Source organism: Populus nigra, chromosome 18 (assembly GCF_951802175.1).
Source record: "Populus nigra chromosome 18, ddPopNigr1.1, whole genome shotgun sequence".
NCBI classification, from domain to species: Eukaryota; Viridiplantae; Streptophyta; class Magnoliopsida; order Malpighiales; family Salicaceae; genus Populus; species Populus nigra.
The window spans coordinates 12,426,953-12,447,430 of NC_084869.1; the positions used below are offsets into that span (position 1 = coordinate 12,426,953).

At 34.0% G+C, this 20,478-nt stretch overlaps 4 protein-coding genes and 1 pseudogene across 4 annotated transcripts; 4 read left to right on the forward strand and 1 right to left on the reverse strand.

The window, feature by feature from the left end:
* The first annotated feature begins 1,891 nt into the window (after positions 1 to 1,891).
* LOC133678388 (leucine-rich repeat extensin-like protein 3) lies at positions 1,892 to 2,805 on the forward strand. Its single transcript, XM_062100675.1, has 3 exons — positions 1,892 to 2,210; positions 2,316 to 2,547; positions 2,632 to 2,805. The coding sequence occupies exons 1-3, from the start codon at positions 2,174 to 2,176 to the stop codon at positions 2,645 to 2,647; spliced, it is 285 nt and encodes a 94-aa protein (XP_061956659.1). The 5' UTR covers positions 1,892 to 2,173; the 3' UTR covers positions 2,648 to 2,805.
* A 1,885-nt stretch (positions 2,806 to 4,690) lies between these two features.
* Positions 4,691 to 5,455, forward strand: LOC133678029 (protein CYSTEINE-RICH TRANSMEMBRANE MODULE 10-like). Its single transcript, XM_062100179.1, has 2 exons — positions 4,691 to 4,772; positions 4,893 to 5,455. Exons 1-2 carry the CDS (start codon positions 4,736 to 4,738, stop codon positions 5,156 to 5,158), a joined length of 303 nt encoding a protein of 100 aa, XP_061956163.1. The 5' UTR covers positions 4,691 to 4,735; the 3' UTR covers positions 5,159 to 5,455.
* Positions 5,456 to 7,159: 1,704 nt separating this feature from the next.
* On the forward strand, positions 7,160 to 7,960 carry LOC133678389 (protein CYSTEINE-RICH TRANSMEMBRANE MODULE 11-like). Its single transcript, XM_062100677.1, has 3 exons — positions 7,160 to 7,429; positions 7,535 to 7,739; positions 7,829 to 7,960. The coding sequence occupies exons 1-3, from the start codon at positions 7,393 to 7,395 to the stop codon at positions 7,839 to 7,841; spliced, it is 255 nt and encodes an 84-aa protein (XP_061956661.1). The 5' UTR covers positions 7,160 to 7,392; the 3' UTR covers positions 7,842 to 7,960.
* Positions 7,961 to 10,274: 2,314 nt separating this feature from the next.
* On the forward strand, positions 10,275 to 10,997 carry LOC133678387 (leucine-rich repeat extensin-like protein 2). Its single transcript, XM_062100674.1, has 3 exons — positions 10,275 to 10,420; positions 10,526 to 10,784; positions 10,869 to 10,997. The coding sequence occupies exons 1-3, from the start codon at positions 10,384 to 10,386 to the stop codon at positions 10,882 to 10,884; spliced, it is 312 nt and encodes a 103-aa protein (XP_061956658.1). The 5' UTR covers positions 10,275 to 10,383; the 3' UTR covers positions 10,885 to 10,997.
* Positions 10,998 to 11,894: 897 nt separating this feature from the next.
* On the reverse strand, positions 11,895 to 20,237 carry LOC133678386 (squalene monooxygenase SE1-like; annotated as a pseudogene).
* Positions 20,238 to 20,478: the final 241 nt, after the last annotated feature.

The window sequence follows — 20,478 nt, forward strand, 5'->3', positions numbered from 1 at the left end:
ACCGGTCATTAAGAATGAATATAAAAATATTGTTTAAAATATAGTTTCATGATAATGAATATATAAGATGTCTAATTTTTTTAAAACCTTGTTATTAAATGTTGATAATGAATATATCAATTAGTTTATTCTCTAATTTATTGTATCTATGATATATATTATATGTTATTGTCTCACTAAATTAATTGAACTCATCCCTTCTTATTAATATTATTTTCAAGTTCTTAACTTCTGTTAATAGGTTGATTTTGTTAAGAGTTCTCGCTATTTTTTGTTGTTGGTATGTCTTGATTTCTTTTGTGAGACTTTTTTTTTTATTTATTTTTTATTTAATGTCTTAGACACTCTATTATTATATTGTTTCATTTAAAGTTTAGATTTTTATATTGTAATAAGTATTATGAAGTATTATTGATTTAATTGGTTTTGAAGAATATTTTGAAAATTTACAAAATGTTACAAGTTCTATTTAATTTATTTTATAATAAATATATTTGAAACTTAACGTAAATAAGATGTCCTCATAGAAGTGCTTCTATCTCGCCGGTCACTAACTCGGAATCTGGCTGGTGACATTGAATATCTTTAGCACTGTCAATGTGAAACATTTTCCTAGCTAGCTAGGTGCTTAAGTTTCTTGTGAGTTATTGATTTCGAAAAAGGAGTCAGTACCACAATACCAGCTATCAATCTCAAGGTATGCAAAATTAATTAACTATAATCCTATAATGAAATAAGTTGTCAATAATATTACTAGTCTTCTGTTTACATATGGTTAATCAAGTTGATAAATTGATGGGTTGCTAACTTGCTATTGATTTTTCAGGAGCATATCCGCCACCAAGCCAGCAGGTGCCTCCTCCTCCTCCTCCTCCTCCTCCTGGTGCGCCCCAAATATCTTACCCACCACCAGTTCAAGGGTACCATCAAGGTCAATATGTTGCCCACCTGCACCCACTTGAAAAATAATAATAATAATAAGATGCCCTCGTAGCACTGCTATTATTATTATTATTATTATTATTATTATTATTATTATTATTATATTCTGTTTGGTCGTTTTGTACATTTTGGTGGGCCAGGCCCAGGACCCCACATACTTGGACTGATAGTTTGGTAATGAGTCCAATACCCAATGGAAAAATAGGAAAAACAAAAGGAAAAGAATGAAAGTAAAGCACAAAAACAAAGGATAATCCAAGTGCACAAATCTGTGTGGGACTCATGCTCAAAAGCTGAATCCTTTGATTCGTGTATCTGGGGTACTTATCAATAAATCTACGTGGAACACACATTTCTTTAATTAAATTATGAGATTAATTAAGTAATTAATGAAACGGTGTAAGAAATGTCTCTCTGTTCTAGTGTCAAGATTCAACTTTTTAAACCATTTAGTAGGTGGCCGATATTAATTTGAGATTAAAGAGTTATTTGAATAATATTGTTGTTAATATAATGATTATTAAAAGTTTAAATAGCCATTAATTTCAGGATCCATAAAATAAATTGAGTTGTGCATAAACTAATCCAGATATTTATATTAACTAAAAAAAAAATTTAAAAAAAGAAATATAGATTTACTATTAATATCACAAATACACGCATCATTTATTAATAATATTAAGATACAGTTAATAAGTTGATCAGGTTTTGTTTATAAAAAATAAATTATATTTTCATTTAATTAGAAAAATAGCAATATATAGTTCAAATTAATTTGATGGCGTGTCTTAATATAATAAATATGGGTTACGTACAGCAGAGAGCCACCATTTTCTATGCAATTCAAGGCTTTCGAGCTATTTTTGTTGTCTCGTTTTGATTAGAAGATCAATTATTATTTTCATTATCTTGACCATCTAAAAGCAGACTAAAGTTTCATTTCTGGAACCTTCTGTCCATTTTCTATGCAATTCAAGTTAGCAAACGAAGGCAGAGTCCGCATTGCTTTTTTGAACAAATGGATTGAATTATTATTGAAAGAAATCCCAATCGTCACAACATGAACATGATAGGTCGTCTAGCTAGTTTTTCCATGCATGTAAGAAGTCGCCATTGACGAAGACCTTAAAGAACAACTAGCCAATTCTATAAAACATATCATTTCATTCATTTGGTTTTTCCATATACCAAATACAAGTTTTTCATAGGTGATCATATCTTGATTTCAACAATGAGTGGCAGCAGCAACAAGTATCAAGATTCAGACGGTAATTGAATTTATGTTCGGCTTCTGAAAATCTTTTTTTTTTCCTTTTTTTCTGTGATTTAGGAAGTTAATCAATTGATGGGTTACTAAATTGATGATTTTTCAGGAGTATATCCCCCACCACCTACTTCACGTCCACGAAAGAAGGAGGTGCGTCCTCCTCCTCCTCCTCCGGTACCGTCTTTTCCACCACCAGTGCAAGGGTACTATGAAGCCGGTCCTTATGTGGCACCACCTCGAGTTAGTGACCCTATGAACTATGGTCCTCAACACCTCCAACAGCCTCCTCCTCCTCCTCTTCCAGAAAGAACGAGGGATGATGAATTTTGCACAGGATGGTAACTGAGCATTTTTTTTCCCTTTTTATTTAAATAATGATTCACTGTGTATTTATTTATTTATCCTTTTCCTATGTGACACAGTTGCTGCTGCCTCTAGGACGTGTGCTTTGAAGGACTATGAATGATTCTCTGTAAAATTTGTAGCTTATAATTGTTTCCCTTGTCTTTCTTGTTGGAAAATAATAATTATTTTCGCTCTTTTTATGTCACTGTACGTACTACGTTTAACATTTAATCACGTTGCTCTTTAATTAATATTTTTCTCCGTGCTACAACTTTTGATTGCCAGGCTAAATGTTTGAGGGTATCAGATTGTTTGGTAAACAGAATATTTTTTAAAGTTTTTTTTTTAAACACTGGGAAATTCCTGAAAATTGAACCATGCTTTTGTTTCATTTGGGCATCAAATCTGTGCAGAAAAAGATTAATGCAACTTCATATCGATTAGCTAGGAAAGTTCTCCCAGCATGTTTTGAGGACACTTGGTCTAGACATTCGAAACAAGTGAAAGCCGCTTGCTTCCTAGCTGAAGCTTCGTTTCTTCTGTCTCACAATAGTCGAGGATATATGGTGAAACATAAATGATCTAGGATTAAAGATGCAGAAAGCACATGAATTCATTCTTTAAGCGAATCCTTCAACATAATAGCAAAAGGAGATGGTCTCTCAAAGTGTTTTTGGGTACAAGTTAAAACACAAACCTGAAACCAAATAATATGCTTTATTTTTATTTGAATTTTTTTAAAGGAATAAAACAAAGATGATAATCTAATTTTTTTTATTTAATTAAACACTAAGCTTAGCATGAATAAGTTTCACGAGTTAATTTAATATTATGAGCTTAGTTAAGTACTAAATTTAAGTATGTATGATGATCAACTACTTGATTTAGTGTTCTTGAGCTTAATTAAGCAAGTATATATATATGATTTTAAAAATTTTAGGTTTCATAGTTGTTCCATAAAAATCTAGTAAGTTGGAGATATTTTTCAGAGTTATAGATATTCTTAAAGGTTTTAATGTTAGAAGGAGAAGAGGGCTTTTAGTCCTTTCCATGAAAAAAAAAAAAAACAGAGAGATAAAAGAAAGGAAGTAAAGCACAAAAACAAAGAATAATCCAAGTACACAAATCTCTGTGGGATTATCAATAAATCTATATGGAACACAAATTTCTTTAATTAAATTATGAGATTAATTAACTAATGAAACGGTGTAAAAAAGATCTCTTTATTTTAGTGTCAAGATTCAACTCTTTAAAAAAATATATACATTTACCATTAATAGCACAAATACACATAATTTATTAATAATATTAAAATCTAATTAATAAGTTAATCAGGTTTCTTTATAAAGAATGAATTATATTTTCATTTAATTAGAAAAATAGCAATATATAGTTCAAATTAATTTGATTAATTTGATTGCATGGCTTAATAATAAATATGGATTACACGAGAGAGCCATCCTTTTCTATGCAATTCAAGGCTTTCGAAATAAAACCATATAGCAAGAAAAGCCATTGAAGCTACTAGTTTAACGATATGTTTGTTTTTGCATTTTAAAAGTATTTATTTTTAAATTAAAATAAATTATTTTTTTATTTATTTTAAATTAATATTTTTTCATATTTTCAGATTATTTTGATGTGCTATTGTCAAAAATCATTTTAAAAAATAAAAAAATATATTATTTTAATATATTTTAGAATAAAAAAATACTTTAAAAAGCAACAATCATCATACTCCCAAACACCTATAGGCTTCTAGAAGAGAAAATCTTTAACTCCTTCACCTTGATTCTTATAAGAACTATAGGTTTAATTACAGTATCAATTGAAGAAAAAAAAAGCTCATATCTTGGACCATCTAGAGGCAGGCTAAAGAATCATTTTGGAGGAACCTTCTGTACATTTTCCAGTTTCATGGAAGTTAATTAGCAAACGAAGGCAGAGTCCACATTGCTTTTTTGAACAAATGGATTGAATTATTATTGAAATAAATCCCAATTGTCACAACATGATAGGTCGTCTAGCTAGTTTTTCCATGCATGTAAGAAGTCGCCATTGACGAAGACCTTAAAGAACAACTAGCCAACTCTATAAAACACAATATTTCATTTCATTCATTTGGTTTTTTCATATACCAAACAAGTTTTTCAGAGGTGATATCATATCTTGATTTCAACAATGAGTTACTACAACAACCAGTATCAAGCTTCAGCAGGTAATTGAATTTATGTTCGGCTTGTGAAAATCTTTTCTTTTCTTTTTCTTTTTTTCTTTTTTTATGTGATTTAGGAAGTTAATCAATTAATTATGGGTTACTAAATTGATGATTTTTCAGGAGTATATCCTCCACCACCTACTTCATATCCACCAGCACCTGGTTCATATTATCCACCAAAGCAGGAGGTGTATCCTCCTCCTCCTCCTCCACCACAGTTTTATCCACCACCAGTGCAAGGGTACTATCAAGCCGGTCCTTATGTTGCACCACCTCCAGTTAGTTACCCTATGAAATATGGTCCTCAACACCACCAACAGCCACCTCCTCCTCCTCCTCCAGAAAGAACTAATAAGAGGGGTGATGGATACTGCACAGGATGGTAACTGAGCATTTTTTTCCCTTTTTATTTAAATAATGATTCACTGTGTGCCTATTTATTTATTTATCTTTTTCCTATGTGACACAGTTGCGCTGACTTATGTTGCTGCTGCCTCTTGGACATGTGCTTTTAAGGACGATGAATGATTCTTTGTAAAATTTGCAGCTTATAATTGTTTCCCTTGTGTTTCTTGTCGCAAATCATAATTATTTTTGCTCTTTTTATGTCACTGTACGTACAATGTATTCTTTATTCACTCAATATCCTTCCTCTTTGATTAATAGGCAGGTAATATTTGGTATCCATGTATTAATTATTTTTTAAAATATTTTTTATTTATAAATATATTAAAATAATATATTTTAAATTTTTAAATTTTTTTTAATATCAACTCATCAAACAAAATCTAAAAACATAAAAAAAAAATATAAAAGTATATATTTTTGTTATTTTAACCGACCCTTGACCCGTAATTCTAAACAGAGACGAATGCTTAAAAAGGATGTCAGCACAATCAAATTGCTGATAGATGGGCTATATATATATACTAGTTTGTGTTTTGAAAGTTGAGCAGCTTGGTAATGGGACAGGCTCCACGGCGTAACCGACACGAGTGGGAATGGAGACTGTAGACTTCAGAATAGAAAAGAAAAGGCTAAAGAATTGATGCAATGAAACATAACTAATCATTGTATACAGCTATAAGATTTCTCTGATTTTCGAGGAAAAATATTTTTTAATTGTTTTTTATGGTTTTAATATGCTAATATCAATAATAAAAAAATTAAAAAATATATATATTTTAATACATTTTAAAAAATATTTTGAAAAACATATTTTACCAAACACACATTTAATCTTAGTTATAAAATTTGTTTTGGTACAGCAAATCAACTCGGATGATTTACTAATTCAAGGTGTAGCTTGAAATGGGTCAATAGAAAAATTGATATTTTTTAAAAATTTAAAACGATATCATTTTAAATTTTTTTAAAAAATTAAAAATTAAATTTATATAAACCTTAAACCCATACACGAGCCTTGAACTAGATACAACCTGGGTGGGATGTTATAACTATGACTTTGATTGCCACATCTCTGTGTTCGGCTTGTAAAGAAAACATATGAACTTTCAAAGTGTATAAATAAATAATGTTCGTATCATAGGAGAAGTTTTTTTTTTTAATAAATTAGGCATTTAGTACAAAATTCACGAGGGATCGATATCTTGTTCCCAAGTTGAAGAACAAATTAATAAAAGAATTACATTTGTATGACTTCTACAAGAATGGAGACCTAAGCTATGATCTCACAAACGTGAATTGCTCATGCAAACTAGTTTCAGTTCAAAAAGGGAACACAAATTTCTTTAATTAAATTATGAGATTAATTAATTAATTATTCGACCTGTTTGTTTTTGCATTTTAAAAGTGCTTTTGAAAAAATTTAAAAAAAAATTATTTTATTTTATTTTTAAATTAATATTTTCTTAGTATTTTCAGATCATTTTGATGCTTTAATATCAAAAATAATTTTTAAAAAATAAAAAAAATATTATTTTAATGTATTTCTAAGTGAAAAACGCTATAAAAAGCAATCGCAACCACACTTCCAAACGGGATTCAACTATGTTAAAAGAAATATAGATTTACCATTAATATCACAAATACACGCATCATTTATTAATAATATTAAGATACAGTTAATAAGTTGATCAGGTTTCTGTTTATAAAAAATGAATTATATTTCCATTTAATTAGAAAAATAGCAATATATAGTTCAAATTAATTTGATGGCGTGTCTTAATATAATAAATATGGGTTACGTACAGGAGAGAGCCACCATTTTCTATGCAATTCAAGGCTTTCGAGCTATTTTTGTTGTCTCGTTTTGATTAGAAGATCAATTATTATTTTCATTATCTTGACCATCTAAAAGCAGACTAAAGTTTCATTTCTGGAACCTTCTGTCCATTTTCTATGCAATTCAAGTTAGCAAACGAAGGCAGAGTCCGCATTGCTTTTTTGAACAAATGGATTGAATTATTATTGAAAGAAATCCCAATCGTCACCACATGATAGGTCGTCTAGCTAGTTTTTCCATGCATGTAAGAAGTCGCCATTGACGAAGACCTTAAAGAACAACTAGCCAACTCTATAAAACATATCATTTCATTCATTTGGTTTTTCATATACCAAATATAAGTTTTTCATAGGTGATCATATCTTGATTTCAACAATGAGTTACGACAACAACAATCATCAAGCTTCCGCAGGTAATTGAATTTATCTTCGGCTTCTGAAAATCTTTTTTTTTAACTGTTTTTTCTGTGATTTAGGAAGTTAATCAATTGATGGTTTACTAAATTGATGATTTTCAGAAGTATATCCACCAAAGCAGGAGGTGTTGTCTCCTCCAGTATATCATACTTGTATACCAGCAATGCAAGGGTACTATGAAGCCGGTCCTTATGTGGCACCACCTCCAGTTAGTGACCCAATGAAATATGGTCCTGAACACCTTCAACAGCCACCTCCTCCTCCAGAAAGGACTAGTCAGAGGGATGATGACTTTTGCACAGGATGGTAACTGAGCATTTGTTTTTTTTTCCCTTTTTATTTAAATAATGATTCACTGTGTACTTATTTATTTATCCTTTTCCTATGTGACACAGTTGCTGCTGCTGAATCTAGAACGCGTGCTTTGAAGGACTATGAATGGTTCTCTGTAAAATTTGCAGCTTATAATTGTGTTTCCCTTGTGTTTCTTGTTGGAAATAATAATCATTTTCGCTCTTTTTATGTCACTGTACGTACTACGTTTAACGTTTAACATTTGACATTTGTCTAATTCCTTCAGCCTTTTATTATAGGAAAGATGTTAACCATGTTAGAAAATCTTGCTTCCACATGAGTCTATATATCTTAGAAACAGAATTTGGAAGAAAAATTGATTAAAAATTCAGTTTCTACAGATTCAAAGTTCATCGAGTTACCTACCGAAATCAATCTAGCTAGCACCTGTCCATATCCGCTTAAGTGATGGTAAGGGAAGCATTAAGCGGCCGAGACCATAGATAGCCACTGCAAAGAAATGGAGAACCAAGTTCATTGGCCAATGGTCTAGACCAAAGAGTAGAGCTATGGATCCAAGAGTTTTGGGTCTCTTTTAGTTGTTAAATCCAAGAGTCTTAGATCTAGCTTCAATACTGGACTTAAAAGCTACAGGCTCGGATATCAAAATCAAGAGTTGTGGATCTATATGCCGAATCCAAGAGCTACGGATCCGGAGAGCCTTGGATCGGTCTACAAGGCCAGATCCAAGAGCTTTAGGCTAAAGAGAGCCGCAAAACTCAAGTCATTTGGGTTTGTCATTCTTTTCCAACCCCAAGTTACTTGGGTCTGAAAAGCAATGTTGGAGTCAAGTTAATAATAATAATATTAATAATAATAATTGATTTTACTTTAAAATTAAATCTATGTTTTTTTTAATAGTAATAATTTTTTTAAATGTAATAATATTAATAATATTATTATATTCACCCACACAAACATACAAATTGGGATTGTTGTCTCTGGTTATTTGTTATTGGTGAAGCAATTCGGTGTGTTGTATTATGTGTTCCTGCTTTTGCCTCTCCGGTCTAACTATATTTGGTTTTATATTTTAAAAGTTTTTGTAAAAGAATTTAATTTTTTATATTTTTTTATTTAAATTAATAATTTTTAGTATTTTTAAATTATTTTGATGTGCTAATATTAAAAATAATTTTATAATATTAAAAAAAATATTATTTAAATACTTTTTAAATAAAAAATATTTTAAAAAATAACTATAACTACATTTCCAAACAAGTTCTGTATGCAGGTGATTGACACTGATTCTTCCTAGCTCATCAAATCTTTCGAAATTATTGTGGGAAATCGTCTTAATTTGTTTGGTATTCACTTATCAAACAATTAACTTTTTTACATGTGTGCTGTGAATTTTAATTATTTCAGAAAATACGCAACAATAATGATATTTTTCTTTCGAAGTCCGTACTTTATTTAGAAATGAAAGATCAGAATAAACTAAAGGTAAAATTGTGATAAAAATTAGTTTAGATTTAAAATTAGGATTTTTTTTTATGTTTGCCCGTATGTATGTATGTATGTATTATTATTATTATTATATTCTATTTGGTCGTTTTGTACATTTTGATAGGCAAGACCCAGGACCCCACATACTTGGACTGATAGTTTGGTAATGAGTTCAACACCCAATGAAAAAATAAGAAAATCAAAAGAAAAAGAAAGAAAGTAAAACACAAATAATTATTAACTTGATGACTCATAAGATTAGTTGAGTTACACGTAAATTAACTCGAATTTCTATATTATTATTATTATTATATTCTATTTGGTCGTTTTGTACATTTTGATAGGCCAGACCCAGGACCCCACATACTTAGACTGATAGTTTGGTAATGAGTTCAACACCCAATGGAAAAATAAGAAAATCAAAAGGAAAAGAAAGAAAGTAAAACACAAATAATTATTAACTTGATGACTCATAAGATTAGTTGAGTTACACGTAAATTAACTTGAATATCTATATTAATCAAAAAAAAAATTCGACTCTTTGAAAAGAAATATAGATTTACCATTAATATCACAAATACACACATAATTTATTAATAATATTAAGATACAGTTAATAAGTTGATCAGGTTTCTGTTTATAAAAAATGAATTATATTTCTATTTAATTAGAAAAATAGCAATATATAGTTCAAATTAATTTGATGGCGTGTCTTAATATAATAGATATGGGTTACAGGAGAGAGCCACCCTTTTCCATGCAACTCAAGGCTTTCGAGATATTTTTGTTGTCTCGTTTTGATTAGAAGATCAATTATTATTTTCAATATCTTGACCATCTAAAAGCAGACAAAATTTCATTTCGGAGGAACCTTCTGTCCATTTTCTATGCAATTCAAGTTAGAAAACGAAGGCAGAGTCCACATTGCTTTTTTGAACAAATGGATTGAATTATTATTGAAAGAAATCCCAATCGTCACCACATGATAGGTCGTCTAGCTAGTTTTTCCATGCATGTCAGAAGTCGCCATTGACGAAGACCTTAAACAACAACTAGCCAACTCTATAAAACTTATCATTTCATTCATTTGGTTTTTCCACATACCAAATACAAGTTTTTCATAGGTGATCATATCTTGATTTCAAGAATGAGTGACGACAGCAACAAGTATCAAGATTCAGAAGGTAATTGAATTTATGTTCGGCTTCTGAAAATCTTTTTTTTTTTCCTTTTTTCTGTGATTTAGGAAGTTAATCAATTGATGGGTTACTAAATTGATGATTTTTCAGGAGTATATCCTCCTCCTCCTCCTCCTTGTCCACCAAAGCTGGAGGTGCGTCCTCCCCCTTCTCCTCCTCGTCCTCCTCCTCCTCCAACGACTTGTCCACCACCAGTGCAAGGGTACTATGAAGCCGGTCCTTATGTGGCACCACCTCGAGTTAGTGACCCTATGAAATATGGTCCTCAACACCTCCAACAGCCACCTCATTCTCCTTCTCCTCCTCCAAACCAACATAATAAGAGGGATGATGACTTTTGCACAGGATGGTAACTGAGCATTTTTTTCCCCTTTTTATTTAAATAATGATTCACTGTGTACTTATTTATTTATCCCTTTCCTATGTGACACAGTTGCTGCTGCCTCTAGGACGTGTGCTTTGAAGGACTATGAATGATTCGCTGTAAAATTTGCAGCTTATAATTGTGTTTCCCTTGTGTTTCTTGTTGGAAATAATAATTATTTTCGCTCTTTTTATGTCACTGTACGTGCTACGTATAACATTTAATCACGTTGCTCTTTAATTAATATTTTTCTCCGTGCTACAACTTTTGATTGCCAGGCTAAATGTTTGAGGGTATCAGATTGTTTGGTAAACAGAATTTTTTGAAGGTTTTTTTTTTTATATAAATATTTTAAAAAATATATTTTATAAAAACATGTTGAATTACAACAACTCGAATTTTTTAAAAACTTAAAATAATATCATTTCAAGTTTTTTTTGTTTTAAATCAAAGATTAAGTTGTTCTAACTAAACCTTCAACCCATGAGCCTTGAACTAGATTCAACCTGGGTGGGATCTTATAACTATGCTATTAATGACTCTAATTGCAACATCTCTGTGTTCGGCTTGTAAAGGAAACATGTGAACTTTCAAAGTGTATAAATAATGTTGGTATCATAGGGGAATTTTTTTTTTTTTAATAAATTAGGCATTTAGTACAAATTCACGAGGGATATCTTGTTCCCAAGTTGAAGAACAAATAAAAAAATTACAGTTGTATGACTTCTACAAGAATGGAGACCTAAGCTATTCTCACAAACGTAAATTGCTCATGCAAACTAGTTTCAGTTCTTGATGGAAAATCGCTCTATCCATCCTGTCAGGCAATCGGAGGAGCTCTGTGGTATGGCGGTACCCTTACAAGGAAGAACATTTGTCTAATTCCTTCAGCCTTTATTATAGGAAAGATTATTCCTGATGCCCCCTGAAGGCGCAGATGTTAACCATGTTAAAAAATCTTGCTTCCACACTAGTTTATCTTAGAAACAGAATTTTGAAGAAAAATTGATAACTAATTCAGTTTCTACAGATTCAAAGTTCATTGAGATACCTACCGAAATCAATCTAACACCTATCCATATCCGCTCGCTCAAGTGAATGCCCAAGTTGCTTGATTATTTTTTAGAATCAGAAAAGTGAGAAGCACATGTTGATCTCAAACATAAATCAGTAGTAATTCTGTTGTGTTAGTGTAAGAATTCAAATAAATATTGCTTGAAGTGAATTGTAGTAACCTGGGGAGCTACTGCAGTTTTCAGATAGCGAGCCATTTCACCATTAGAAACGGAAGGTTCTTTCTGTCCAGGAAAATCTACCAAACAGCGAATCTCAGTGCTGTAATAGGATAAAACAAGATTGGAGATGGATCTGCCAGAACAAAATGTCCATGGTTTGCATATGGAAGGTTGCAGTTTTCCAGCACCAACGCTGTTAGGATACTGGCATGCAAACCCGACAAGATAAAAGGCAAAGAATATGATAAAATGAGAAATTAGACACACAAGAATTTACGTGGTTCACCCAATTTGGCTACGTCCACGGGCAAGTATAGAAGGATTTTACTAAGTAATGTGGGAATTACAACCTCTCTCTACTAATAGGAGAACAACTGAAATCTCTCTATTAATAGGAGAAAACACCTCACTTACTCTCTCACAAATACCTCACAATTTTATGGGATTAATTTCCCTCTCTCACTCTTCTCTTCCTCTCTTGTTGTGTGCAAAATAAGCTTGGATGCATTGCCTATTTATAGGCAAGCATCCAAGCAATGGGCAAGGCAAGGTGCCTACATTTATTGACTAAGGTGGAAAGGATGGCTTCACCTTCTCCCACCATTGTTGACTTAGGTGAAGGATGGCTACCATTATTGACTTAGGTGGTTGGCTTCACATTTCTAATTCAATCTTGGTGGCTGATGGTGGCTGGCTTCACATTCTCCCACTTGAAGACTTTGATGAGTTAATCAAGTCTTCACACATGATCTTCTGTGATTCTTCTATTCTTATACTTGCCATCTGCATGCTGCTTACGTTTCTACTAGGCCATAAGAGGATTTACACCATATATACTTATCAGTGTTGACTGGTTTAGTCAAAGCATCTGCTGGGTTTTCCTTTGTGTGAACCTTCTGAAAATCTACACTTCCATCTTCCACCACTTCGCAAACAAAGTGATATTGAACATCTATGTGTTTTGTTCTTGAATGAAACGCGGGATTCCTTGCAATATGCAAAGCACTCTGACTATCACAATACAAAAGAATGTTCTCTTGTTTGTGCCCGAGCTCCTCCATAAGTTTCTTCATCCATATTGCTTCTTTACAAGCTTGTGTAGCTGCCATGTACTCAGCTTCTGTTGTGGATAAAGCTACAACAGTCTGAAGTTTAGAGACCCAGCTCACAGCTCCTCCTGCAATTATGAACACATAGCCTGTCGTGGATTTTCTTTTCTCAAGGTCGCCAGCAAAATCTGAATCAACATAACCCTTGACAGTAAATTCTGATCCTCCATAACATAAGGCAGCATCTGAGGTACCCTTGATGTATCTCAAGATCCTCTTAATAGTATTCCAATGCTCTCTACCAGGATTTGCCATGTATCGACTAGCTGCTCCCACTGCTTGTGCAATGTCTGGTCTTGTACATATCATGGCAAACATTAAACTTCCCACTGCTGATGCATACGGTACTCGAGACATCTCCATCCTCTCTGCTTCATTGCTAGGAGACATACTTGAGGATAATTTGAAGTTAACAGGAAGTGGGGTGGAAATTGGCTTACAATCTTGCATGTTGAAGCGTCGCAAGATCTTCTTCAAATAATTCTTCTGAGAAAGCCAAATCTTCCTCTTACTTCTGTCTCAGTGAATTTGCATCCCTAGAATCTTGTTTGCTGGTCCCAAGTCCTTCATATCAAACTCCCTAGCCAATTGTGCCTTCAATTCTTGGACTCGATCTTTGTTGGGGCCTATCACCAACATGTCATCCACGTACAACAACAAAATGATGAAATCTTCTTCAAACCTCTTGTAATACGTACAATGGTCTGAACTGAGTCTGTTGTACCCAAGGCTAATTATGAAGGAATCAAATCTCTTGTACCAACACCTCGGCGCCTGTTTGAGACCGTATAGAGATTTGTTCAACCTGCAAACCAAGTTCTCCTTGCCTGTTTCAGCAAAACCCTCTAGTTGGAGCATATAAATTTCTTCTTCAAGTTCTCCATGAAGAAATGCAGTTTTCACATCTAACTGCTCTAAGTGAAGATCAAATATAGCACACATCGCCAAGACTACTCTGATTGTAGTAAGTCGTACCACCGGAGAAAATATCTCATTGAAGTCTATCCCTTCTTTCTGAGCATACCCTTTCACCACCAATCTTGCACGATACTGCTCCACTTGATCATTGCCATCATGCTTTATCTTGTAAACTCATTTGTTGCCAATGGCCTTTCTTCCTTGTGGTAGCGGAACAAGATCCCAAGTGTTATTCTTGTGTAGAGCTTCAATCTCCTCTTGCATTACTGTCATCCACATAGATACATCTGTACTTTTGATAGCCTCATGGAAAGTTGATGGCTCTCCATCCTCTGTTAGAAGACAATATGCAATGTTACTCTCAGTAACATATTTTGAGTGCCAAGCCGGTGGCCTTCTTTCACGAGTCGACCGCCGAACTTCAGGAGTTTCAGTCTCTATTTGTTCTTGCTCTTCATGCTCTGGTACAACTTCAGAAGAAGCATGATTTGGAGTATTTTCCATCTGGACTTCTGTAGTCTCCTTTAAAATGCTATTATTTTCTTCCATTTGCATTTTATCTTCTGCAAATATAACATCTCTGCTGATGACTACCTTGTGGGCAGTGGGATCCCACAGGCGATACCCCTTAACTCCATTAGCATATCCCAAGAATACACATTTTCTGGATTTTGAATCCAGCTTGCTAACTTCTTGTGTATTGTACATCACGTACACAGGACTTCCAAATATATGCAATCGAGAATAATCAGCTGGCTTCCCAATCCACATCTCCATCGGTGTCTTCAGCTCAATGGCAGTTGATGGAGATCGATTTATCACATAACAGGCGGTATTGACTGCTTCTGCCCAAAATGACTTTTCTAGACCTGCAGCCTTCAACATTGCTCTTGTTCTTTCTAATAGAGTTCTGTTCATCCGCTTTGCCACTCCATTTTGTTGTGGAGTGTATGCCGTTGTGAACTGCCTTTTGATACCTTCATGTTGACAGAAGTTATCAAATTCATCACTGGTATATTCTCCTCCATTGTCAGTCCTTAAACACTTGATCTTCTTTTCAGATTCAAGTTCCACCCGCGCTTTGAAAGTTTTAAAGACTGCGAACACATCTGCCTTCCTTCTAATTGGATACACCCAACATCTCCTAGAGAAGTCATCTATGAATGATACAAAGTATCTTGCTCCTCCCAAGGATACAACCGGTGCTTGCCAAACATCAGAGTGAATCAGGTCTAAGATGCATTTGCTCTTAGTTGTTGATGTGCCAAACTTCAACCTGTGCTGTTTGCTTGTAACACAATGCTCACAAAAGGGTAAAGTAACCTTTGTAAGCCCAGGGAGTAACTTCTGATCAGAGAGAACTTTCAAACCTTTCTCTGACATGTGGCCTAGTTTTTGATGCCATATCATCGTCTTCTCTTCTGCAGGACTGGCTGATGCGATTGACGCTTCTGCCACATAATGTGTTTCTCCCATTAATACAAACATGTTTGCAACTGTCTTTCTCGCCTTTAAAACCACCAGCGCTCCTTTGACAATTTTCATTATTCCATTGTCTGTTCGGATCTTACAGCCAAGACTATCAAATTGGCCTACGGACAAAAGATTCTTCTTCAAGTCTTTCACATGTCGCACTCCTGAAATAGTGCGAATTAAGCCATCATACATCTTCAATTTGATGGTGCCAATGCCAGCAATCTCTACAGCATGATTATCACCCATGAACACTTTGCCTCTAGAGATAGGTTCATATGTATGGAACCAATCTCGATTAGGAGTCATATGCCATGTTGCTCCTGAATCCATTAGCCAGACATCAGTAAACTCTTCTCTATCTGTAGAGATTGTTGCTGCTTCACTATATAAAACCTCCCCATCTTCTGAGGTGCTCGCAACACATCCTTGAGGTTTTGATGACTCTACAGTGTTCTCTATACCCTTTTTAAACCAACAATCCCTTTTGAAGTGCCCTTTTCTGCCACAGTTGTAGCATTTCACAGTCTTCTTGCTTCTTGATTTGGACCTCCCTTGCCTTTGACTCCCACTGGAGCCACGCTCCGTTGATCTCCCTCTTGACACCAACAATGCCTCTGCTTGGTTTGAACTATTTCTGTCTCCTTTATTTTTTCACCTATTTTCTTCTTCCAAGATGGAAGCTGCAACATCATCAAAGACTAAATAGTATGTGAGGATATTATTGGTCAAATTGATAATGAGTTGATCATACGAATCTGGAAGACTTTGAAGTAGAAGCTCTGCACGTTCACTTTCCTCTATTTGTTGACCCAACGTAGTGAGTTGTGAAAATAGAGTTCTTATTGTGTTGATGTGGTCAGTCACCGCCGTGGTTTCTGCCATTCGAAGGGTATAAAGTCTCCGCTTTAAGAAAATCTTATTGTGCAAAGACTTGGACTCATATAGCTTTGTTAGAGTCTCCCATATCTCCTTAGCTGTTTTCTTCTCCGCCACACTTGATAATACTTCATCGGCTAATGCTAAATGTATGTTAGCAATAGCATTGCCATCCATCTCATTCCATTTTGCATTATCAGTGATCTCCGCGGGTCGATCCCCAATTGCTGCCAAGCAATTGTCTTTCCTTAAGATTGCCTTGATTCTCATTTTCCAGAGTGACAAATTGCTCCCATTAAACCTTTCAATCTCGTACTTTGCTGCCATTTTATTCACCGTGATCTATTCAACTATCACCATTTCACAGAACTGTAACGTATACAGAAATAGTATCGTGTGAATAATACTTCACTAAGTAAGTTCCCAGGAAAGATTGGAGGGGTCACAAACGGTCCCGCTTAAAACCCAATCTCCTTAGACAGAACTTCCTAGACTGTATTTAATCACCGCACTGACTTTCTATATACGCCAACAGTAACTTATGTGAACAGTACCGTATGGGTGAATAGTGTCGTATAGGTGAATAGTGTCGTAGACGTGAATAGTAACAGTATACACGAATAACTTTTGTGTATTAACAACACCAACCAGGAAGGCTCTGATACCACTGTTAGGATACTGGCATGCAAACCCGACAAGATAAAAGGCAAAGAATATGATAAAATGAGAAATTAGACACACAAGAATTTACGTGGTTCACCCAATTTGGCTACGTCCACGGGCAAGTATAGAAGGATTTTACTAAGTAATGTGGGAATTACAACCTCTCTCTACTAATAGAAGAACAACTGAAATCTCTCTATTAATAGGAGAAAACACCTCACTTACTCTCTCACAAATACCTCACAATTTTGTGGGATTACTTTCCCTCTCTCACTCTTCTCTTCCTCTCTTGTTGTGTGCAAAATAAGCTTGGATGCATTGCCTATTTATAGGTAAGCATCCAAGCAATGGGCAAGGCAAGGTGCCTACATTTATTGACTAAGGTGGAAAGGATGGCTTCACCTTCTCCCACCATTGTTGACTTAGGTGAAGGATGGCTACACCATTGTTGACTTAGGTGAAGGATGGCTACCATTATTGACTTAGGTGGTTGGCTTCACATTTCTAATTCAATCTTGGTGGTTGGTGGTGGCTGGCTTCACAAACGCAACAAAACACGATGGGATATCAATTATGCAAAAGGAAAGATTAAATTTCAGTTGGCAAGGAAGATTAAATTATGCAAGCTAAATTCCTATGTTGTGGAAAAGGTATGTTACTTTAATATTAGCGCACAGGATCACAAAACTGTTGGGGATTCCGGCTTCTCTATGCGCGGACCGGTGATGTTCTGATAGTTGTCCATTGAAGGCTAAGCACACTGGCACATAATATTCAATATTTAACATGGTTCGACAAAACACCTACATGCACGGAAAAAGTCCATATTATGTTGTGGAAAAGGTTATATGTTATTTCAATATTAGCGCACAGGATCACAAAACTTCAACGAAGGGATTGTTTTGCAATTTGGCAGCACTGATCCTCACCTTAGGATTGCAAAGAGACCGCCGCAGATTTGAAAAACAGCCATCACAGATAATTGTTAATGGAGCATATGCTCCCAGCTCTGTTCCAACCCTGGTTTTGTACTCTACTCCTTTAATAGTCCCATTTTCTTCAATGAGAGATGTTACTGTTCCTTGTTCCAATTTAACCCTGAAGAAAACATTGCAAGAAAATCTGATTTAAGGAAACTATTGAAGGAAAGAATCCCACATAATTAGGTGATATACTGTAATCAATGGGATTACGATTAACCAATGTTAATCCTATAATAGCTCCTAGAATATCTCCTAGAATAGTGGATCTGATTGTATGTAAACTGTGTATATATATGCCGTGCTTCTTTGCACTATTTAATAAAAAACAGATTACAATATTATCATTCTCTTTAGAAACATTATTAATTATGCAACTACCCTGGAAAGATCATATGATTGAAATACTATTATGGAATAGAACTTAAACAAGTATAATGAATGTCCATGAAAGATTACGTGGAAAGAGTTTCAGCTTTGTCTCGCATTTTCTGAATAAAACGGCCATTGTGAAAGCTTCTTCCGGCAACATCTGAATGGAAGTTCTCTAAGGGGTATGATAGTTTGGTGCTTTTTCCCATCTTTAAAGATTGCATATCCAAGCACTCTTTGAGCATCAATTTCACTCGCACAGTCTGCAGATACACAAAGATACACTTAACGTTTACTGCTATAGTTCTGATAGTTTTGACTTTGAGAAGTTTAACTGGTTCTACGAATATATTGAGGTTCTGGCTCGCCTTCAAGGCCCAATTAACTAATATACTAAACCGTCCGTGTGTGTGTGTGTGTGTGTGTGTGTGTGTGTGTGTGTGTGTGTGTGTGTGTGGACCCCCAGTTTTTCCACACACAAAACACTATGGATTAAAACAGTAATTCATGGTGATTTTTCTCCTTTTTTTTTCAAATTTTTTTTTCAGCTGTCTTATTTTTTATTTATTTATTTTTTAAAATTATTTTTGTTGATTTTACCTTTTAAATATTAACCTGGTTAAAATTTTTGATTTGTAATTTTTTTCTTTAAAATACTATAGATTGCTATGATGTTTTTCCACTTAGTTTTTCTATTTTATTTTTTTATTTTTTAAAATTATATTTGTCGATTTTTTTTTTAATATTGAGCTGATTAAGAATTTAGCTTTATAATTTTTTTCTTTAAAACACTGTGAATTGTTGCAGTGTTTTTCCATGTGATTTTTTTATGATTTTTTTCAAAATTATCTTTGTCGATCTTTTTTAAATATTGAGTTGGTTAAGAATTATAATTACAATAAAACTAAATCATATGAGGAAAGCGTTGTAGTTTTTCTCACAAAACACTGTGGATTGCTACAATATTTCTCTAAATGGTTTTTTATTTTATTTTATTGAGAAAGCGTTATAGTTTTTCTCACAAAACATTGTCAATTGCTGCAATGTTTTTTCTCATGGGTTTTTTTCCTTCTAAAATTATCTTTGTTGGTTTTTTTTTAATATTAAGTTGGTAGAGAATTTAGCTTTGTAATTTTTTTTTCTTTTTATTAACTGAAAAGCTAAATCATGTGGCAAAAGCACTGTATCTTTCCTCACAAAACACTGTAAATTACTACAAATTATTTTGTTCAGTTTCTAAATTTTGGATCACCAACACAACTTTTTTTTTCGTCATGAAATATTTGCTTCATCATACCTTTAATTTCTATTACTTATCTAGCGCTGGTTCACAATTATAACACTATCAAATGCATTTGTTTTATAAGCCCGCGGCAGCGCGCGGGCATGTGATCTCGTCCAATTAATTTCAGGTAACCTCCAGGTTGTAGGAATTCTCCAACAACTCTGGCAGACTCAGTCAAGTCTCTTTCAATTACATGCACTCTTCGACCATCCTGCAATATGTACAGAAATATGAGATTGCAATTCTCTCCTGTAATCTTTCCAACATAAGCAATTGACATGGAATGTCTGTCACCTCTCCAGGAGTGTAAGCAAGAGCTGAGCCAGCAACACCAACACCAACAATGATTATATCTGGACTTTCAACATTGCATAACTTGACCATTCCACTTTCAGAGCTCTTCAAAGTTCTGTCCCTCTGAAAATCCTTTGAGACATTAACCTTTTTCTTTCCTTTTGCATGATAAACTAAAATCAACCCCAAAACAGAACAATGACTCCTCCCAAGAGATACTGATATCCCATATCTGGAGATTGCTAAGAATACAAGGGGTGAATGGTGCTGTTACCACTCACTACTTCTAGACTTTCCCTTTCTGTTTTAGTCAAAGAGCTCGCGACTGATACCATGCCTTCTATAGGCTTAAAAAACAGCCAAGTTTTGACATTTTCTGTAAAACATTTAGGCAATGAATTGCTTTCAAATAAAACCATGGGATCCAAAACAGGGGGAGATTGACAGTTATGTTGTTACATTATTGTCACA

Excerpts from the sequence above, each read along its gene's own strand:
- LOC133678388 (XM_062100675.1), top strand. The coding sequence starts at position 2,174 with ATGAGTGGCAGCAGCAACAAGTATCAAGATTCAGACG. Across the intron at positions 2,211-2,315 it reads CAAGTATCAAGATTCAGACG|GAGTATATCCCCCACCACCT; the intron begins GTAATTGAATTT and ends ATGATTTTTCAG.
- LOC133678029 (XM_062100179.1), top strand. The coding sequence starts at position 4,736 with ATGAGTTACTACAACAACCAGTATCAAGCTTCAGCAG. Across the intron at positions 4,773-4,892 it reads CCAGTATCAAGCTTCAGCAG|GAGTATATCCTCCACCACCT; the intron begins GTAATTGAATTT and ends ATGATTTTTCAG.
- LOC133678389 (XM_062100677.1), top strand. The coding sequence starts at position 7,393 with ATGAGTTACGACAACAACAATCATCAAGCTTCCGCAG. Across the intron at positions 7,430-7,534 it reads CAATCATCAAGCTTCCGCAG|AAGTATATCCACCAAAGCAG; the intron begins GTAATTGAATTT and ends GATGATTTTCAG.
- LOC133678387 (XM_062100674.1), top strand. The coding sequence starts at position 10,384 with ATGAGTGACGACAGCAACAAGTATCAAGATTCAGAAG. Across the intron at positions 10,421-10,525 it reads CAAGTATCAAGATTCAGAAG|GAGTATATCCTCCTCCTCCT; the intron begins GTAATTGAATTT and ends ATGATTTTTCAG.